Below are 21,469 nucleotides of genomic sequence, written 5' to 3'. Positions count from 1 at the left end.
TTACTGAATACTTTTGATAACAACATTTCAGATGTTGTGACAAGATCGGTCGGCTGGTTTTTTTTTTTTTTTGACGAATTTGCCGTCACATAAAAGTCACATGACTTTTTTGATGTGCTTAGAAGAAAAATCCATTTCCATCTCCCATTATTACCATTAACCCTTTATTGCACAAGTCAAAAACCACCGCAAGTGAGCATAAAAAATGTTTTTGCAAATTAAGGCATTTTTATTTGAAATTCTGCATTTCCATTACTCCATTCTGATGCGATACTTCGAAATGTGCATAAAAGCAGGGTGATGGAAGTCCAGTTTATGACTTTTGCCTCAGTAAACTCCTAATTTGCTGCGTATTAATAGTTATTAATGTAGTTGTTAAAGGAATAGTTCACCCAAAAATTGTCAAGCAGAATAAGGCATTAATATGTGTTTTATAAGTACTAATAAACAGCTAATATGCTAGTAATATGCATGCTAGTTAATAGAGCTTTGGGTTTACCAAAAAGTGTTACTACAGTTTAAATATAGTAATTTATCAAGCAACAATTTAATGAAACTGTGAACTACAATGTAATAAATTATATTTTATAACATTTATTTATTTAATTTTATTTATTTATTTATTTTAAATTAATGTAGCACTTCTTGGGGCAGACCTTCCATCATCCTCTTGAAATAAGAGGGGTTTATTCTCAGCATGGCCTGAAGGGATAGACTTGAGTCAGAGGTTGAGGAAGTCAACTTTTAACCATAAAGCATAGAAACAATTCTACCCTAAGGCAAGAATTGAGCAGAGCAGATGTAAAATCAGTCCTTTAACAAAGGAAAAGTCAGTTATCCTTTACTTTCTATAAAAGTAGCAGATCTGACTTGTCTGCACATATTCAACTTTGCAAATACGCATTGAGAGGGGTCTCATCGGGTTTGGTGTCAATAGCTCTCACATGGTTTTCTTGTGTATTTGACGCCAAGCCTGGAGCGACACATCTTGATATGTAGTATTTTATTGTTTGCAATTTATTATTTTCTTTTCAGTTATAAACTTCTGCTAAGACTTCTGCTTGTCACGTAGCTATGCTCTGAGGAGGTGCATGACGCAGGAGTAATCCAATAACAGTCTTTTATTATAATCCACAAAGCAAACACAAGGAATCGAGGAGCTGGGGTAGGCCAAAATAATAACCGATCGGGACAGAACAGAAATGGGGAGATATACAAACATAAGAGAGAGACTAATGACAGAATAGAATGAACACAGGTGAACAGAATGAACTAATCAGGGCAACCAAGAAAAACTAGGTCACGAGGAGCAAAGCAAAACACAATGGAAACATAGAACAGGCAGACGTGTTACAGAAAAAGACAAAACCCAGTGTCATAACCCTGACACTGCTGAAATAGTGGTTAAGTTATGTACGACTTGAAGCTAAATAAATGATGTGTTTCCTGTTTGCACAAACTATATTCAAGTCAGTCGCATTGGATTATTTGCATACTGAAGTGCCAAATCTGAAGCTCAATAACAAACCGTTTCCTGCAGCTGAAAGTTTCTCAGACATGTTTTTGTTAAAGGACACGCTCATGCAGTCGAGAGGGCAAAAGGCATCTAACAAAGCTTGGCCTTCTTTGCCTCGTCTTTGCTTGTCTTGTGTGCTGGTCTTTGCCGCTGGCTAGATACTGTCACAAGAACATCCTCCTCAATCCTGAGACTGCATTGAGACACACTGTCTGGGGTTTAGATGATGCACTAGTGCAGCATTGAACTATCATGTCGCATGCGTATAAAAATGTTTTTGTTTAACATGGACAAGACTCTCATTGATTCGTATGTGTGCTCTAGGGGTTCTTACTAGTGCTGATAGATGATAAAACACAAAATCACACTTTATATAGTAGCAGTCAAAAGTTTGGATAATGAAGTTCTTTAAATGTTTTTAAAAGTCGTCTTTTAAGCTGACCGAGGCTGTATTTAATTTGATAAAAAATATTCTTAGAATTAAGAAAACTTATAATGTAACTTTAAAATGTAATTTATTCCTGTGATGCATCATAATTGATGAGCCTCATTCCTCCAGTCTTCAGTGTCACACGATCCTTCAGAAACCATTCTTATATGATGTTTTGCTGCTCAAGAAACCTTTCTGATTAATATCAGCATTGAAAACAGTTGTGTTGAGTCATATTTTTGTGGAAACTGTATGATACACTGATTGGTTCAAAAGTTAGATTTAAAAAAATGATTAATATTACTACACTTTTATTTTAAAAAGGACTGATCAAAAGTTAAAGTCAAGACGTGTATAATGTCAAATAAACTTTATATTCATCAAAGAGTATTGAAAAAAAAAAAATCACCATTTTCCACAAAAATATTAAGCACCAAAACACTGATAATAAGAATAATCCTATAACTGTGCAATGATTTCTGAAGGATTGTGTGAAATGTAAATAAATAAATCAATCCAGCTAGCAAGCAAGCCAGCCTTGGTGTGCATCGAAGATTTGTTTCAAAAACCTTTTAAAAAATCTTACTGCAAACATATGAAAAAGAGCATATCCACGGAGAAAAGTCCCAGAGTCCGTTTTCTGAAATGTTTTAAATGAGTTTCAAAAATAGTTAAATTTCAACTGTGTTTTTACTCTGTGTCTGCAAAAAAAAAAAAAAAAAAAATACCTTGGACATACTCAACACTATTTTCCTATTTAATACTGTAAGGCTGCTTTGACACAATCTGCATTGTTAAAAGTGCTTTATAAATAAAGGTGACTTTACCTTTATTTTCTTTTTTTGCAGCCTGCTCTTATTCATACAATACAAATAAATAGAGACTGAAGCTGTTGGGCTTTAAACATTGTAATAATTATCAAAGTACCATTAAAGTATCCACACTGACTTCTGTGCTGTAATATTCTCTAAGTTTTCTGAAAACATACTAAAGTGTTTAGTGAAGAGATAAAGAGATAAAAAATAAAGTCACTATTCACTGAAAATCTTCCTCTCCTCGTTACACTTTTCCTCAAGAGAAAGCACTACTGACGATGATGATATTATTAGAAGCAGATTTGGATTACAGCACAATGGCAACAGTTTCACAGACTAGTACAAACCAGATGTTTACGACCTCCTTTTCACTGAAGCTGTATAAGGCGGCGCCAAAAGTCAAATCCATAAGCTGTGTTGCTAAACATGTTTCTTGAGTTTTGATTTTATTTATTTGAAATTGTGAATAGGCAATGGTGAAATTGATCGGCTATGATCCTATATCCCACTTTTCCAACTTATTTTCCCCCTTCCCAGAGTTAAATATCCGCTGGAATGAAACAAGCGCTTCTCATTACAGGCATTCTTTGCTGAATTAGCGTTAGGTGTGTGCTAAGACTGTTCTTGCCTTTGTCTCGCTCCCAAACCTGATCCTGTACTTATTTCTGAAAAGATCAAAGGTCACTTGGCTATTTAGGGGCCAATCAGTCTTTAGACAAACTCATCTGAGCTTAATGTTTTCACTTTTCAAGTCCAGCGGCTCTGCCTGGTACACCTAAGCTAATTTCACATCGCTTTGTGAAGGGGGCGACTAAGCTAGTTAGAGACAGACAGTCTCAAAGCTTTCTTTTTTCTGCTTTCTTTTGATCGTTTGCTGTTTTATTCTCATAAAAAAGAGAGGAAAAGCTTTCATCTCCTCTTATATAACAGGAACTTGTAAAACTTCAAATCTGTCATTTAAAGATTTCAGTGGGATACCATTTAAAACAGAAATGTATCAAAGATCTTACATCAAATGTATCATCTTAGTTTACCCCGAACAGTCAAAGATTCGATGCTTTGATAGGAAGAGCCTGATTCGACTATCCATCCTTCAGTCGAATATTCTGGATTACAATCCGTCATCAAAGTGATACATTTAATTATTCTGACTGCTGTGAGAAAAGGCTATGGATCCTCACCAGTGTTGGGGAAAGTTACTTTTAAAAGTAATGCCTTACAATATTGCGTTACTCCCTAAAAAAGTAACTAAATACGTTACTTAGTTACTTTTTATGGAAAGTAATGTGTTACATTACTTTTGCGTTACTTTCACGTTACTTTTTAAATATGAGCAGGAGTTGATTGTTTTTAATATAAGAAGTTCTATTTATAGCAAATGTAAAAGCCCTTCCACACCAAAAAGTGTAATGAATAAACCTCAGGCTGAAGGAAAAGTAAATTCACGTCTGTTCAGTAGAACACAGGAGAAGAAGGTTCAACACTCTTCAGCAATAAAAAACAAAACAATGAAGCACAATTGTTTGTTTATCTAAAGTCATTTTTTGATTATTAGTATGGTTGAACTGGATCATTAAAGGTCAGCAGCAAAGACACTGTTAATAAAATGGGAATAGATACATTTGTGTTATTTAATATATTTATTTATTGCAGGTTTGCGTCATATTCTGAGTTTGCATTTCACTGTTTTGATTAATTTTGATGAATACTAAATCTGTTTTGTTTTTTGTTTTTTTGTGAGTGGGATGAATTAATGCACATTCAAAAACCTACCGTAAAATAGAAAACAATGTTATAAGCTAACCATTGTGAATCGGGCTAAAGTAAGGTGATAGTTTTGAACACTGGCTGGTTATGTACTTGCTCAAATATTGATTTTGGATCATTTTTAACCAAAAAAAGTTACGGACTACAGCTTTAAGTATTTAGTAGGGGTGGCACGGTTCAACTTTTTCACGGTTCAGTTTGTTTCATGGTTTTAGAGTCACGGTTTTTGGTACAGTTCGGTATGTGCTATGTTTATGGATACGCGTTATGAGTCATTTTCTCCTGATAACCCCGAAAAGAACTTAAATTACACTTTCAGTTTTATTCGTACAGATAAGAGCAATACATCAATCGAATCTGTAAAGGGTCTACTTTTTTTTGGATATAGACATGATAACAACAAAACGTGCACTTATAAAATAAAGATAACAAACAAGGTGCGCTGTCTGCCGCCTTTGTCTGGGCTGATCTTTATTTACAAACATGTCATTTAAATGAACTGTAACTCCGTGAATACTCAACGAAAATACATGAGAGAGATATCTATAGAAAGCTTGACATGTCTATTTTTAAACTAAACAAGTGCCGCCGAGAACAGATATTCTGTGATAAAGTAATCCATATGAAAACAACGCGATGTCTGTTTTTCATGTCTCCCTTCATTATATCTAATGTGACCACGCCCCCGCGCCGAACGCGCTATTCAGATTCAAACTGAAGCGCGCGGCTTGAATACGCCCATAACAGAAGAAAAAGCAGCGAGACTGTTCTTCAAGATTTTATTTTACTGTTTGCTTCGCGATGAGAGGAATATGACATAATTGACCCCAAAAAGATGTGATGTGGTTGAGGATTTGAGAAATGGATTTCCTCAGAAAAAAAAGAATGCAGCACTTTATTCAGCAGAGATCATAAACATGAGTAAGTCTCTTTTTATTTATTTATATACTTGTACTAGTTTTCACATAACGTGTAAACATTTTACTAGTTAGACTTTTTCCAAATACTTTTTCCAAACTATAATTCCTGACTAAATATATAGTCAAGTGAAACATTATGAAGTTTCAATAACAATATACAATACTACACCATTCAAAAGATTGATGTAAATAATATAAATGTAACAAATAAATGTAACTGTAACATTTAGAGTTACATTAACAATTTAACCCCCCCCCCCCCAAAAAAAAACCCCTGAAAAAATATTCTCAGCTCTTTTTTTGTAGAAAATAAGATTGTTAAAAGGATTTCTAGAGTAATGATGCAAAACAATTAGTTTGAAAGTCAGCTTTGATTGTTCCTGATAGACTGTTTAACTGCTCCCCCAAGTGGATATTAAAGTATGTTGTGGGATAATTAAATATATTCTAAATAAACTACAAACATAAAATTATATAGATTTATTTTGTCCTTACATTCTTTCTTGTAACTCTTCCCTCTCAGTGGCACAGATGACTGAATGGCTCATTATGCAGCTCATTATGCAGGCCTTTGTCTTCTCAGGTGTAAATCACAATGATATTCATGATAGTTGACACCTACTCGCGTATGACTTTTACCAACAAAAAGTGTCTTAGAAAATGTAAATCAATATATTGTTTTCTGTGAGTGAGTAAACAAGATGATTTTCACATAATTTAGAAAGAAAAATTCTAGGCTACAAGCTCCAGTTCTCAAAAATCCCGGGAACCATTGTTCTTTATGTGTTTTTTGCCTTATTCAAGTGTTTTAACATTTTTAGTTTTTCACTAACCACGCAATACCATTTTTTTTCTCAAAAACACAATCATGTACATACATGCTGCTCACATATTATTACAGCCCAGTTTGTGCTGATTACAGTGAGATTAGACTTTACCCATTTAGATATTTATAAGAAACTGAAAAAAGCACAAATGTCAGGGCATGACAAAACTTCTCCAGGCCCCAAAAATACCCTTAGACCTCATAGGGTTAATCTCTTAAACTGTCTCCTCTACTCATTTATGAATGAACATAAATCAAAAGGGAACACTTTTTTCAGAGACTTTAGGTTACAAAGTTACAAACTATGATATTATGCTTTCACAAACTTTAATAGGTACGATGAATACGCATTTCTTTCTTGTCTGTATTATATATATTGTTGCTAAAACCAAAACGCGGTGGTAAGATGAAGCAGGTGTTTGGATTGAAGACAGTGCGTTTTAATCGTTGACAGCCGTTCGATGACTTGAATGACCAGCACATCATCCATCAGCTTAGCATAAGTAACGAATGACTGAACATAAATACTACGTTAAGGTTACGGAGTACATGCCGTGCCTTTTTTATCCTTTGATATATCCCACACAAAATCAGACGCTAATGTATGTGTTGTTTTCAAACACAACTAAGGTGATTCGGCGAGGTTTCAACAGCAACAGCTGTGAGCCATTTATTTAAAACATTTCCCCTTTTATTAAACATTCATATTCCAACTTGATGCTCAGTTAATGTATACTGGAATTTAAAAATGTGTGTTTATAAAAAATCATGAATTACGCTATATCTATGTATAGTACATTTCACATGTCGAACAAAAACTGTTGTGTGAGAATGAAAAAAATGGGAGCATTAATTGCTTCATACATATCCCTAAGGTGTTTCAACATAATATGAACAAAATAGAAACTGCACAGAACAAGTTAATTAACATCAAGTCTGAGTATAGAGCCATGTTTCCCTAGAAGAAAATGTATGACTTTTCATTTCTACTCATAAAAAAGTGTCTAATTTAATAATTAAATTAAAATTTGGTTAATTTATAAAATACACCTAAGAAAAAATGAATAGTTAGAAAAGGAAGCTTTGAAGTGGCAATATATATGTAATATATAGACTAATAATTTAATTAAAATGATAATATTAGAAAGGAATCTAAAATTAGGCTTCACTTATAAAACACACCTAAGAAAAAAAACTTAATAGTTAAAAGCTTTAAAGTGGCAAAATACATAACAATTGAACTAAAATTAATTTAAAATTAGTATTAGCTTATAAAATACACCTAAGGAAAAAATTTGAATATAGAATATATAATTAAATGGAAAATACTACAGCAAATAGAAAAATCATAAAAGAAACGATAACAATGACTTGGAGGAAGGGGACTGTAAGGAAGAATAATGTTGTCCATGAACTTGGTGTCTGAACTTAAAATATAACCAGAGCATGTTAGTTATCTGGGACCTCAACATAGGTAAAAAGACCAGACACAAACTAGACAAATACTAAAAATATCTTAGTCTTAGTCATGCAATATCACTATTATCGAAAAATCTATACAGCTGAATATTCTAGCACCAAAATAAAACAACAATCAACTGTTTCAGACACAGCTGATAGCAAGGCACTTACTTGTCCTCGATAAATGACCAAATTTAACATAACGGCTCTTACCGAGTGACATTAGCAGCCAAAGTCCTTTGGGATGCGGCAGATTTAGCTGTAATTATCGCAGTCTGTGCACAATAGCACAGAAATCAGTAACAGTCTATAGTTCTGCAGACTAACAAGGAATCAAAGCTATGAAAACATTTTTGAATGTAGCTGAGCAAATAGGATTAAAGATGGCTAATTCCAAGAGGCTGGAGCACAGCATGCATTAAAGAGGAATTCTCTGGGGAAAGATAATCCCCATATGCGTTTTAACACACTTCACTGTCCCCTGCCCACCCCGCTCCCTCCCTCCCTCACAGACAGTATCATAATCAGACACGCTTCAGCTGATAAAGACTTAAGTACAAGTTGAATTGAGCAGTCAGCACCGAAGAACAAATGCATTATATGCTAATGTCGGCACAGCCAAAGCATGGAAAGCAGTGGAGAATGTCAGTGTAGAAAACATGGTCAACTGAGGCTTTGCTGTGAAATCTGCAGTTTTTCGATTTTACACGCTGTTACAAACCAATGCTTGTCAGAATTAATAATAAAATGCAAGTATGTTTTGTATTCACGGTGTCTCCACATGTGGCACTATAGCAAGCATTAACATAAACTGTCTTTCAGCTGAGAAGCCACTTCTATTGGTCTTCTAACGGTCACATGTCTTCAATGATACGAATTCACAAAGCAAGTTCACCAAACGTGAACTTCGGTATATATGCATCCTTTTCTTGTCTTCTGCATTCGATCATGTATTTGAATGGAAGTCAATGGAACTAATAAGTGTAGTATGAGCGGATCTTTAAACAGGACAGCACACCTAACCAACCTTTCACCAGTTTTCGTCCTTTTAGTACCATAATATTTGTCCATTCATTCAACTGTAACAGTAGTATTATTTTACAATTTGTTTTGAGCAGTAACCATGCAGTTATTATTTTGTGATGCTGGATAAGATTCCGTTCAACTTTATTTCAATTTATAAGATCTTGATTTTATTCACATTTAATTCCATTTCCCCAATTTTGTCAAGATTCAGTCAAGATCTTGGTTCACATTTAATTTGATTATAAAACATTTGGGAATATTTCAATTATAATTGTTCTATACATGCTGTATTTCTTTGATTCACACACACACACACACACACACATACACACACAAAAAAATAACCTTTCAGTTATAAAATAAAAAAAAACATTTCAGTTATAAAGTTTGGGCAATTTTGCTTAAATATGAAAAACAATATGTTCTGTAATGATGCACAACATAGGGCAGTGTTCGCAGTCACGCTGTATGTTTGTTTTTGCATGCGGCCTGTGAGGAAAACTCAAAAGAAAGGCATTTTTACTGTATAAAATGATTGTCGTTTTAATGGTAAGCCAATATAATTATCTGATAAAAACCTTCTATAGGTTAGTACTCCCATTAGCCTGTGGAAAAGACAAATGTGATTAATATTTCAGTATGTTGGTGCTTAAATTCTTTCAGTTAACAACATGTTCAAATTCTGTGTTACCTTCAGCACTTCCATGGGCACCTGGGTGGCACCGGGCTGGCCGGCGGGGATGCTGACGTTGATGGCGGGGCTCTGGGTGACGGAGGGCTGTGTGTACGCTGTGCTCTGTCGTCTCTGCTGCTCTCTCCGCTCCTGCTCTTGGAGCTGCTCGCGCATCAGCTGCTGGCGTAGCAAGATACGAGAGGTCACGGCCGACGAACCCAGCGGGGGCTTGGAGGAGCCATGCTGCTGCTCAGATGGATTACTGTAGTCAGACAGAGACACAGAGAAAGAGAGAGCGTTTACTCAGGGAAGAAAGTGGGGCTCTGTAGAGGGACAGTGTTTGGTACACTAGGTGCTGGATAATTGAATTATTCTGAGATCCTGGTAGTGGTTCATTAGGAAGCATAATGAGTTTGAACACAGGGATAGAGTTAGATTGGAAACATGGAAGCTACTTGGACAAACTGACAGCAATGCTAAGCTAAGACAAGCATCACTACTATACGGTGAGGAGTTTGAATAATTGAATAATTGGAACCACAGTTAATACATTATAACACTTATCAATTCATTGTAACACTGGGCATTTAAAACTTGGTTGCAATTGTTTACGACAAGATATAATGTTTTAAAAAGCACATTATGAATAGTTATAATGCATTATACCCTTCAATTACCCTTTGTATTGCATTATACATAAAGGTTTTAAGTAAAGCGTTACCAAATATATTAACTGTACGTGTAATATTGAATAACACTACGATTAAACTTACAATCCTATACTTTACATGTGTATGTTAGTCAACAGATCATAATAGGTGTACTTCTTTAAAACATGACAAAAGATTGTTAAAACATAATGGTTTAAAATAATGGTTTGTATTTATTACAAAGTTGACTATTTAAAAGTGTACTTAAGTGTGTTACGAAAAGGTCATAAAATTGAACTTTCTTTAAGTACACTTAAGTGGCCTTATAATTAATCATTTACAAGAACAATATTTTCAGAAATGTATTTCTAAGATTTGAAGTTCACAACTAGTGCACACACTCAATACATTTCTTGCTAATATTTTAGCAAGGTTCGTAATCACCCATGGCATCCTATAGAATCATGTCAGCATATTTTCATAGGCAAACACGGCCGATGTTTTCTTAAAAAAAAATATATATATATATATATATATTCTATCCATGGTAGACAATACAAGAATCGATGGAGAAAAGATTAGTAGATGGAATTAGGAAATTAAATAAATTTGTACCACAGCTCCAAAACCTTTTTTTTATATTATTTTTTATTTTACAGATGTTTTGCCTGTCCTTGTTAATGTGCGGTGTGTAGCTGATGTGTGTAGAGTAATTACAGAACTGGGACGGACCTTTCTGACGCTAATTCAATGTGACAAATCGTAACAACGATTCAAGCAAATCTTAGCCTTATATGACTAAAAAAGCTACATCTAAAGATGAAAACCCAAATAATGCAACAAAACCGGGCTTCCTCAACATCAGCTGATGTTTTGAGTTTTGCGGCTGTTTATGTTTTCCTTCTACCCCAGTTTTCCTCCCACTATTTCGCCATCCTTTTCTTCTACAGCAACGCAAAGATCCCAGTTCCAGTTGACAAACGCAGAGAAACTTACACAACGTTTCCTCATGCACTTTCAGTTCTCTTCATCATTCAATAGAGGAACTGCTCGCTCCAAACGCTGTGCGTTTTTCCGACCAGAAACCCAGACGATGTGCCGGTGCAGAAGCTGTCGAAATGAGGCCCTCTCTAGCCGCTGATCCTTTTGATGCGCCCTCCGTCGAGCAGCAAGCCAATCCAGCTGTGCAGTAATCGCTCTAATTAGCCTGTCTGGCTCTGTCAAACACTAGTCCACAGCACTTGCTTAGCATTGTGGTCTAAACACATGTAATCTTATTGCCTACCACTTTACATTTCGGTTTCTGACAGACTTATTAAGAGGTACACCTCAAGTAGCACCAACCATTTGAACTGCATCTAAATATAGCACAATTTGGGCAAAATGTTGTGATTATTAATATGGCTTAAATAAATTAATTAATAAGAATAATAATTATGGCAAGTATGGCAAGATGGACTGAAGCATGCTAAAGCATCCCAAACTCAAAATGCAAACACTGGTGGATAAAGATGTGCTCACATGTAAATGAACACAGTGTCGTGCTGCACGCTTAAAAACACAACGTATGCAATTATTTAATTAAATCACAGCTGATAATAGCACTAAGCCCTCTTAATAGTTTAGCCTTATGTTTTATAGCAAACAAATGGTTCTCAATGTTGCTCAATGTTCTGTCCCTCACAGCTTCTGGTTCATTCGAGTCAAATTACATACGGCGTGCACCCTGACAAAAGCCCATCAAATCTTTACACAATCAAACTTACTAAACAGTTGCAAAAATTGGGGAAGAAAAATGAGAAAGGAGAGAAAGAAGAAATGCAGGAAGATTGATTCTGGGTCAGCGGTGTGTAACACACATGTTTTTGATGCATCATAGTTCCTCAGTTTAAAAACTGATCGTGGCTCGTCTGGCACAACTGAATCATGACTACTGAATCAAAGCAGTCAATGAGTGACTCGCACAGGACTCAAACCACTTCAGAGCACTTTTAACACCCTTTACTGATGGGGCTTTGATATTCTCTAACTGTATTTGTTTCTTTGATTATTATAAAAGTGCTAAAGCAAAATTCATGAAACAGTACATTGACCAATGAATTATCATGTTACTAGTTTAAAAATATGAAACCTAGTTATGCAATCTCTTCAACAAATGCTTTGCATTGTGGTTTATCTCTTACAGTTAGTATAACAAATAACATGGACATTATTTGTCTGTTGATTTGTCACCAAATTTAGCTTTTTTGCTCATAATTGGTCAGTGTAACAGATCAATATTCCCAATATAGTATCAATAGTTTCTCAATGAATATGTGGTAGAAAAACTGAATGATAATAATTCATTTTATAATTATTTTAGTTTTACAAGAAAATGCAAAGTTTGTCAGGGAAGATAAAGCTTGAGAAAGAGAACACAAAAGTGCTTCAAGGAAAAGCAAAGATTCTACGGATAAGACTAAAGTTTTGTGAGCAACTTGAGGAAATTTTTTTATTTTTTTTTTCAGTAGAATGCAAATGTTTTTTTCTGGGAAACAAAATGATTGTGAAAGAGCACAAATGTTTTACGAGTAAATGCAAAAAGCTGCTTGGGGAAATGGAAAAGTTTTGTGAGTGAAATCAAAGTTGGTTGAGTGAACAAAACATTTGCGAGACAGGCAGATATTTTGTGATTAAATGCAAAGTTTCTTAGAAACACAATTTTTGCAAGAGCACACAATTTTGCAAGCAAATGCAATATTTCTAGGGGAAATGTAATAGTTTTATGAGAAGATGTAAAGTTTGTCAGGAAAACAAAACATTTGCAAGACGGCGCAAAATTTTCTCAGGGAACACAGAACTTTTAGGAAAGAATAATTTTACAAATTGCAAATGCAACATCGTAAAAACGTTGAATTCCTCATAAAACTTCTTCCTATAATCTTTCATTTTCTTCGCAACACATTTGTGTTCTCTTGCAAGTTTTTTGTTCTCCTCAAAGACGTTGCGTTTACTAGTCAAATTGTGCATTGTCTTGCAAATGGTTTGTGTTCTTCTACTTTGCATTTGCTCATAAAATGCTTAAATTTCCTCAGAAGAACAGAAATCATTCGGGAAAGGTCCATGAACCAGGACTCAAACTCGGGATGCCTGAAGCGCAACAGCGCTATATGTCGGCCTGCTGGCCACGAGGCTATCCGCACTGACAATTCAAGAGTTTTACAAGCACTATATAGACAACTATATTTTGCGAGCAAATTCTAAATTGTAAGAGACCACACTAAAGTTTTGTTAGTAAATACAGTTTCATTAGGTTATTCAAAGTTTTAAGAGTGAATGCAAAGTTTCCGAGGGAAACAACACACATTTGAGAGACAACGTTTTGTGAGTAAACGCAAAGCTTCTCAGGGAATCCAAACCTTTTGCAAGAGAACAAAATTTAGTGAGCAAATGCAATGTTTCTAGGGGAATTCAAGAGTTTTACAAGCTAATGCAAAAATTTTCAAGGGAACACAAAATATTTCTGAGAGAGAGCAAACATTTTGTGAGTGAAGGCAAAGTTTCTTGGGAGGACGCAACAGTTTTGCGAGCAAAAAATACAATTCTTCCTTCCATCTCGTAATTTATTAACCCCTTTACAATGAGATAAAATTACTTATACCATGATTTACTATTTCAGTCATACAGGCTTTAGTTTTTAATATGGAGATAATATTAAGTATATGTTTTCAACCAGCTTACAAAACTGAATGCCAGCTCTACGTCTACACAACAGCCCTTATCATGACAAGCAAATCTCTGCCGCTCAACTGGCCACATTTTCTGCTGTCATTATGAAAAGAATGTGTGTGTGTGTGTGTGTGTGTGTGTGTGTGTGTGTGTGTGTGTGTGTGTGTGTGTGTGTGTGTTTGCAATGCTTGGGTAATTTTCCATTTTGGTGTGCATGCGGCATGAGTAGATGTGTGTATGTGTGTGTCAGGAAAAACAATGAGTACACAGTCCTTTGTGGCCACACCCCCAGACCGGACACTGCAGTAGCCAATCAGAGAGCTGCGTCAGAAGGAGGCTGACCTCCTCCACTCACCTCAGAGCACTGCCATGTACTGTTAGAGCACTACTACATTTGAGACCAGTCCCATGATAGCATGTGAAAACATGTCAAAAAGGAGATTTATGTAGTGCAGCAACAACACTGTATTCAGGGAAAATCGAGAAATCATACTCCCAACTGCTAAATACTCAAAGACAAAAGCTATTGTATATTAAATCACCATCAAGGGAACCTCACACTGATTCTGTCCTTAGGTTATAAGTCCCGGAAGGGCTTTAGTATCTATAGCCCACCCAAACAAACACGCTGTCCCTCCCGGACACACTCAAACTGAACACACACGAGCCAGCGTGGCTCCTCCACAGGTACTCACAAGCGGCTGCAGGGGAAAGCGCAGGGTCTTTGCACTTGGACGCCCAGAGCCTCCATCTTTATCTGGTGTGCTGAAGGTGCACTGCGCGCCCTTGGACAGCTCTGAGAGTCACGCTGCTCCGGCTGTGCTGCATGGAAGCGTGTCAAAAGGGGAGGCACCAGCAGCCAATCCGTACACAGAGGAGACGCAGGGAGAAACGCAGCGCTCGTCCCACACGAGCCCACAGCGCTGCACATGTGAAGAGTGAATCTCCTCTACTCTCTATGGCCTGAACAGTAGGAGTGTTGCACTGACATAGCATTTTCATCAACTTTTTCCTCCAAATGATCATTATTAAAATACAAAAATATATTTATCATTACTTCATATTTATTATATTTTGGTAATTGAATGTAATTCAAATTATATCATTTGTATATGTAAAATTAAATTAAATTAATTTAATTAAAATACATTTAATTAGTTTGTCATTGTAGTAATTGTTTTATTTAATTTTGTATAAAAATCTTTGTTTTATGTTGATTTTAATTGTAATAAAATCATTGTATTACAATAAATTCTAGTGTAATTGTTTAATATTACTGTAAATATACAGTACAATTTAAATAATAAAATGTTTATGGTAGTATTTGTTTAATTTGTTATGTTTTTTAATAAAATGTAAATTGAAATCAATAATTCATAGTAAATAATTATAAATATTATATGTATAAATCATTTTTACTGTAATACATTAATATTTCAGTAATAGTAATTTTTACTCTCTCTCTCTCTCTCTCTCTATATATATATATATATTTTTTTTTAATATATATATATATTCTCTTTTGATTTTTTTATTAAATTATTTAATACAATTTCAATAATTTATAGTAAATAATTATAATAAATAAGTATATATTTACAATAAATTATTTCAACAGCAATATATTTTAATAGTAATTTTTCTTAATTTAATTTTCTTTTTATGATTAATATTATTGAAAAATTGCATTAATTGTTATTTTAAATGTTTTACAATATTTCATGAGTATATTAAATGTTTTGATGTGTAATGCATTTAAAAATATTACTTTTGAAAACAACGTGAAACACTATTGTTAAGTATATAACAGAACAGACCTTATTTACTTTAGGCAGAGCATACATTTTTGCAATATGTTCGTGTATATTGTGGTTTTGGAGTCAGACAGGGACAAAAATTGACATGTTTTCATGAGATTCATTGTTAAATATGAAATGATAACATGATTTTAACAACTTAGTCTTTATATCAACTAATAACATTACGATTTCATGAGACGTCTAACAAAGCAATGTCAGATGTGGGTGATATTCATTGACATGAGAGCGTAGTGGTAATGCAGTCCTGTCATGTTTCTGAGGATAGCTTTGAGAACAGGTACACTAGAGGGTGCTTTCTCAGTCACGCTTCACCTTCACAGTCACCTTCTGTGAGAGACGCCGGTCATCACAGGTGAAGGAGGAGCAGGAGGACTCTCTGCCAACTCACACACGCTCTCGCCTGGCAAACAGTGTAGTGTTTATTATAACAAAGCATGTTAGAGAACACACTTTCCTTTCACAGCTCGACAGGCCTCCACCACACACACACACACACACACACACACACACACACACACACACACATTTGTTCTACATTTCTGTATTTTCGTATCATGTCAATATTTATTTATCATGTCTTTATTTATTCCTATTTTTCCAATCCTTGTTGAGCTGCTAAATAGTCTTTTGCCATTTTTAAATAACAATAAAATTCTATTCTATTCTGTTCTATTCTATTGTATTCTATTGTATTCTATTCTATTCTGTTCATAATACTTTTCCTACACATATTTTAACAAACACATTTTAGTACGTAAAAAATGCAAAAACATTTTGTGTGATTATCAGGCATGTTATATAAAATAAATTAAATGTATATAGTTATTTCCCAAAAAGAACCATTTTAGATTTTTGTCTAATTTAAGTTGAGGTATTAAAATGACTAAAACTAAACATTTTAAATTTAAAGGGGTCATATGATGTGATTTCAGTTTCTCCTTTCTCTTTGTAGTATGACAAGCTCTTGGTTTAGAGCAGTGTTTAGCAGAGTTTGTTGTTTCACTGATCACAGATGCAGACAAGATTTCATGTTTACATTGCGTGATACGCAGTGCGATACGCAACGCGTAAAAACACAATATAAGTCATTATAATCTGTAATTATGTCTCAACTGGATGCAACAAATGCCTCGTTTGTAATGGGTTTTATTGGTTTTGTCTCGTCTGATGTCCGGATTGTGAACGAATCTTTCTATTTAACCGGATCTTCTTAGAGAACCGGTCGAACCAGTTCACCAAATCTTTCTGAATCATTTGAAAAAGTCCACATCTCCAGTATGCACTAATCCACAAATTACTTGTTATTCGGTTTATAAATGTGCCTGACACTCCCTCTGATGTGAAAAAAACCAATATCCCGAGTTATTTAGTTACTCCTTACAGTTAAAGTACATTGATTGAACGGCTAAAAGAGAACCGATGATGGGATGTGCTCGAGCAGAGCAGCTGGAAGCTGCTGGGACACACATCACAGTGAGGTGAGGGGTATAACATTTCCGTCCCATGCTTGAGGTATTCAGCCAATCACACAGCACTGGATAGCTGGCCAATCAGAGCACACCTCACTTTTCAGACCGATGAGCTTTGTAAAAATCAACATGTTTCAGAAAGGTGGGGAATAGAGAGAAGAAACGTACTCGGTTACTAACGTAACCTCGGTTCCCTGAGATGAGGGAACGAGTACTGCGTAAACTAGCTTACGCTATGGGAAAAGGTCCCCTTTTCTCGAGAATATGAAGCCAAAAATTATCCTTAATTTTTAAATAATGTAAAACGCAGTGCTGCAGCACAGCAGACCTAAGCGAAGCGGCTCGCGCGCTTATTGGCTGTGCTGTGGCAACTGCAGCAACCTATGGTGAGGCGGCGGAAACGAACGAAAGGAACGTCAGAGCGCGCCAAAATAGGCGTGGCTGGAACTATATAAGCCACCGCTTCGCCATAGGGATCAGGTTTTAAATCGACTGAAGCGATCACCCGGTCCGAGCACATAGCACGGCAGGTTACGCAGTACTCGTTCCCTCATCTCAGGGAACCGAGGTTACGTTATTAACCGAGTACGTTCCCCTTCGAGAGTACTCTCGTACTGCGTAAGCTAGCTTACGCTATGGGAACACAATGTAAAACGCCGTGCGTGCTCGGGAACTTCGACCTGTCACAGCCCGAGGCGAGAGCCCGGGGCTTTATAGCAGGAGAAATCCCAGTCCCAACAGCCAACCTTAGTGAGCTTTATATAGGGAACGAAAAAAGGGGGACGTGATAAGGCTTAGCACGTCTATTTATTTATTTATTTATTTATTTATTTAGTTTGACAGGGACATTGTACATTAATAAAAACATTCCTGTAAATGTACCAGAATTAGCCAAGGGCTATTTTTCATCCGTAGTCCCTATATAGAAAGTACCCTGGCCTGCAGGGCAGGGACTTGCAGATTATAGAATCTAATAAATGTGGACGGAGAGGCCCAGCCTGCCGCCGCACAGATATCATCCAGTGGTATCCCGCAGGACCACGCCCATGACGAGGCCATACCTCGGGTGGAATGGGCTCTGATGCCGAAAGGGCAGTGAAGGCCTTTAGATTTGTAAGCCAGCGAGATAGTGTCTACTATCCATCGCGATAGGCTCTGCTTCGTGGTGGCGAGACCTCGGGTGCGCCCACCAAAGCATATGAAGAGCTGGTCCGACCTCCTGAATGAGGCGGAGCGCGCAATATAGGTTTCGAGAGCCCTGACGGGGCAGATGAAGCTCGCGTTGCTTTCGTCGCTTTGCGAGGAAAGGGCTGACAGCGAGATGACCTGTGCTCTGAACGGTGTTGAGAGCACCTTGGGGACATAGCCGTGTCTTGGTCTGAGAATGACTCTGGGGTCATTAGGCCCAAACTCGAGACAGTCAGCGCTTACAGATAGTGCATGTAGATCCCCCACTCGCTTGACTGAGGCCAGAGCCAGTAGAAAAGCGGTTTTGAACGAAAGAAGCTTCATATCGACAGACTGAAGCGGTTCAAAAGGGGGGCCCTTTAAGGCCTCTAGGACCGTAGACAGGTCCCAGGAAGGGATTGAAGGGGGTCAGGGAGGGTTCATCCGACGAGCTCCCTTAAGGAAACGAATGACCAGTTCGTTTTTTCCCAGTGATAGGCCGGCCACCGGAGCATGAGAAGCTGCAATGGCTGCCACATACACTTTGAGCGTAGACGGGGATCTGCCCGCATCTAAACGCTCCTGTAGGAAGGAGAGTATCTCCGTCACGTCACATAAGTGAGGGTCTAGGTTCCGTGTCCCGCACCAGGTGGAGAACACTGACCATTTCTGCGCGAAAAGGCGCCTGGTTGAGGGCGCTCTGGCTTCCGTAATGGTCTTTAACACTCCCTCAGGGAGGTTCCCGGGTACCCGTTGAGGGGCCATACATGAAGGGCCCAAAGTTCGGGGTGGGGATGCCAGAGCGCGCCCTTCAGCTGCGTGAGGAGATCTTTCCGCAGCGGTATTGGCCATGGGGCTGTACTGGACAGCTGCATCAGCTCGGAGAACCAAGGTTGGGTCGTCCAGAGTGGGGCTACTAGCAGCATAGCACATCTGCTCTTCCTGACCCGATCGATGACCTGCGGTAGCATCGCGACCGGTGGGAAGGCATAAAGCGGGCGTCTGGGCCAATCGAGGGCCAGCGCGTCCCTGCTCTTTGAAAAATATATTGGGCAATGAGCGTTGTCTTCTGAGGCGAAGAGGTCGACCTCTGCCCTGCCGAAGATGCTCCACATCAACTGAACCGTTTGTGGGTGAAGAGACCACTCCCCAGGGGGAACATTCGCCCTGGAAAGCATGTCCGGGCCCCGGTTCAGGATGCCAGGTACATGCGCTGCCTTTAGCGAGCGCAGATTGTAATGTGCCCATGTCAGAAGACGTTCGGTCAGGGTGTGCAAGGTTTTTGACCTGACACCACCCTGGCGATTTATGTAGGCCACCACTGACATGCTGTCTCATCTGACCAGAACGTGGTGGCCCTTTAAAAATGGGAGGAAAGCTTTCAGGGATAGTTCGACCGCTATCATCTCCAGACAGTTTATGTGTAACAGTCGCTCCGGGCTCGACCAGAGGCCGGAGGCAGACCTGCCCTCGTACAGGGCGCCCCAACCGAGGTTGGATGCATCTGTCGAGACTACTTTCCATTTCGAGACAGCGCCCGTGCTTACGCCTAACTGATACCAGTTGGCTATTTTCCAAGGGGCCAGAGCTGTGATGCAACCGTGGGTCACCTTGATGCGCGCGCGGCCGGAAATCCAGGCGCGCACTGGAACACGGTCTCTCAGCCAGCGTTGTAGTGGGCGCATGCGCAGCAGGCCCAGTTTGAGAACCGCAGAGGCTGATGCCATCAGACCTAGCATTTCTTGAAATCGTTTGAGCGGGTAAAGCGACCCGGCTTTGAACGACACGGCTAGATGCTGAATAGTGAGAGCGCGCTGTGACGTCAGACGCGCTGTACACGTCACAGAGTCTATGTCTATCCCCAAAAAGGAAATCCTCTGGCTGGGAGACAGAGCGCTCTTGACAGTGTTGATCGTGAGACCCAGGCATTCTAAATGGCTGAGGATCCAGGATCTGTGTGTCGTCAGTAGTTCCTCGGAATGGGCTAAAACTAGCCAGTCGTCGAGGTAGTTCAATACTCGCACTCCCCGCATTCTCAGGGGTGCGAGAGCGGCATCCATGCACCGTGTAAACGTACGGGGCGCTACGGAGAGGCCGAATGAAAGAACCATGTACTGATAAGTCTGCCCCTCGAAGGCGAATCTCAAGAATGGCCTGTGATGAGGTGCTATTTGAATGTGAAAGTAAGCGTCTTTCAGATCCACTGAGAAAAACCAATCCCTCGGGCGAATTTGCGCGAGTATTTGTTTGGTAGTTAACATTTTGAACGATCGCGCCATAAGCGCTTTGTTCAAACGTCTGAGATCTAGGATGGGTCTGAGACCACCATCCTTTTTTGGTACGAGGAAGTAGCGGCTGTAAATGCCTGACTCGCGCTGCGCAGGGGGGACAGTTTCTATCGCCCCTTTTGCAAGAAGGTTTATCAGTTCGGCGCGAAGGACGTGTGTCATTCCGCTTTTCACTTTCGTTTCGACCACGGCGCGAAAGCGCGGCGGTCTGCGAGCAAACTGGAGCGAGTAACCTCGTTTTATTATATTCAAAACCCAATTTGATATGCCGGGGATGGCCTGCCATGCAGCGGCTCGTGCGGCTATGGGTTGAATGTGCTTCGGGCACTGGCCGCCTGTTATGAGGGGACCAGTAGCTCGAGTATGCTGTGCTTGGGACACTGTGGTGACAGCGCTTATTTGTAGGGTTGCGCACTGAGAAGTGGGCACGCGCGCTACATTTAGAGCACCTCCGGCGCGAGCGGGAAGGTGGGCATGAAAGGGGACCCGAGTGTGTTCTTGTGACACTTGGGGGAGTGTGTATACATGTAGGGGTGCGTACTGTGTAGTGGGCACACTGCCTACATAGAAAAAGCTCTTTTTGTGCTTTATTGAGGTCGCCGTGAAAACAGCGTTTGTGTGCAGGCGTGCGTGCATTGTAACAGGCTCGTTTACTGCAGTATAGACATCTCCAACCGCCTTTAGTGAGGGGATTGGAGGAAGTATGTGAGGTTTCTTGTGTGGTGGTCCGGCCGCAGCGGGACTTAACCACGGTCTTTTCAGCACGAAGGTCAGGAGGGCTTCGGAGGCTTGGGGTTCAGCACAATCCTGGGCCGAGGTCCCCGTCTCTCTGGCGGTTTGCGGCTCGTAGAGCGAGAGCGGTGCTGGGTTTTGGTCGCTGGGCGAGACTGTAAGTCTGGCTGCGATGGCTTCGAGGTCTGAGGGGGCGGCGCA

The 21,469-nt window shown here is 38.7% G+C and overlaps 1 protein-coding gene across 4 annotated transcripts in view; it reads right to left on the bottom strand.

Moving 5' to 3' along the window:
* Positions 1–21,469, bottom strand: part of LOC132117899 (microphthalmia-associated transcription factor-like) — a 55,820-nt gene that overhangs the window by 18,677 nt on the left and 15,674 nt on the right. For 2 of the 4 annotated variants that reach the window (XM_059527248.1, XM_059527247.1), the window contains exon 3: positions 9,453–9,696. In XM_059527248.1, the coding sequence (XP_059383231.1) occupies positions 9,453–9,696 (244 nt within the window). Of the gene's footprint in view, positions 1–9,452; positions 9,697–14,487; positions 14,755–21,469 lie in introns of those variants that run through there. The other 2 variants (XM_059527246.1, XM_059527245.1) reach the window with 2 other exon arrangements.

The sequence above is a fragment of the Carassius carassius genome, chromosome 37, assembly GCF_963082965.1.
Source record: "Carassius carassius chromosome 37, fCarCar2.1, whole genome shotgun sequence".
Lineage (NCBI taxonomy): Eukaryota > Metazoa > Chordata > Actinopteri > Cypriniformes > Cyprinidae > Carassius > Carassius carassius.
The sequence above is the reverse complement of the archived record's forward strand: the minus strand, read 5'-3'. Positions and strand labels throughout refer to the sequence as shown.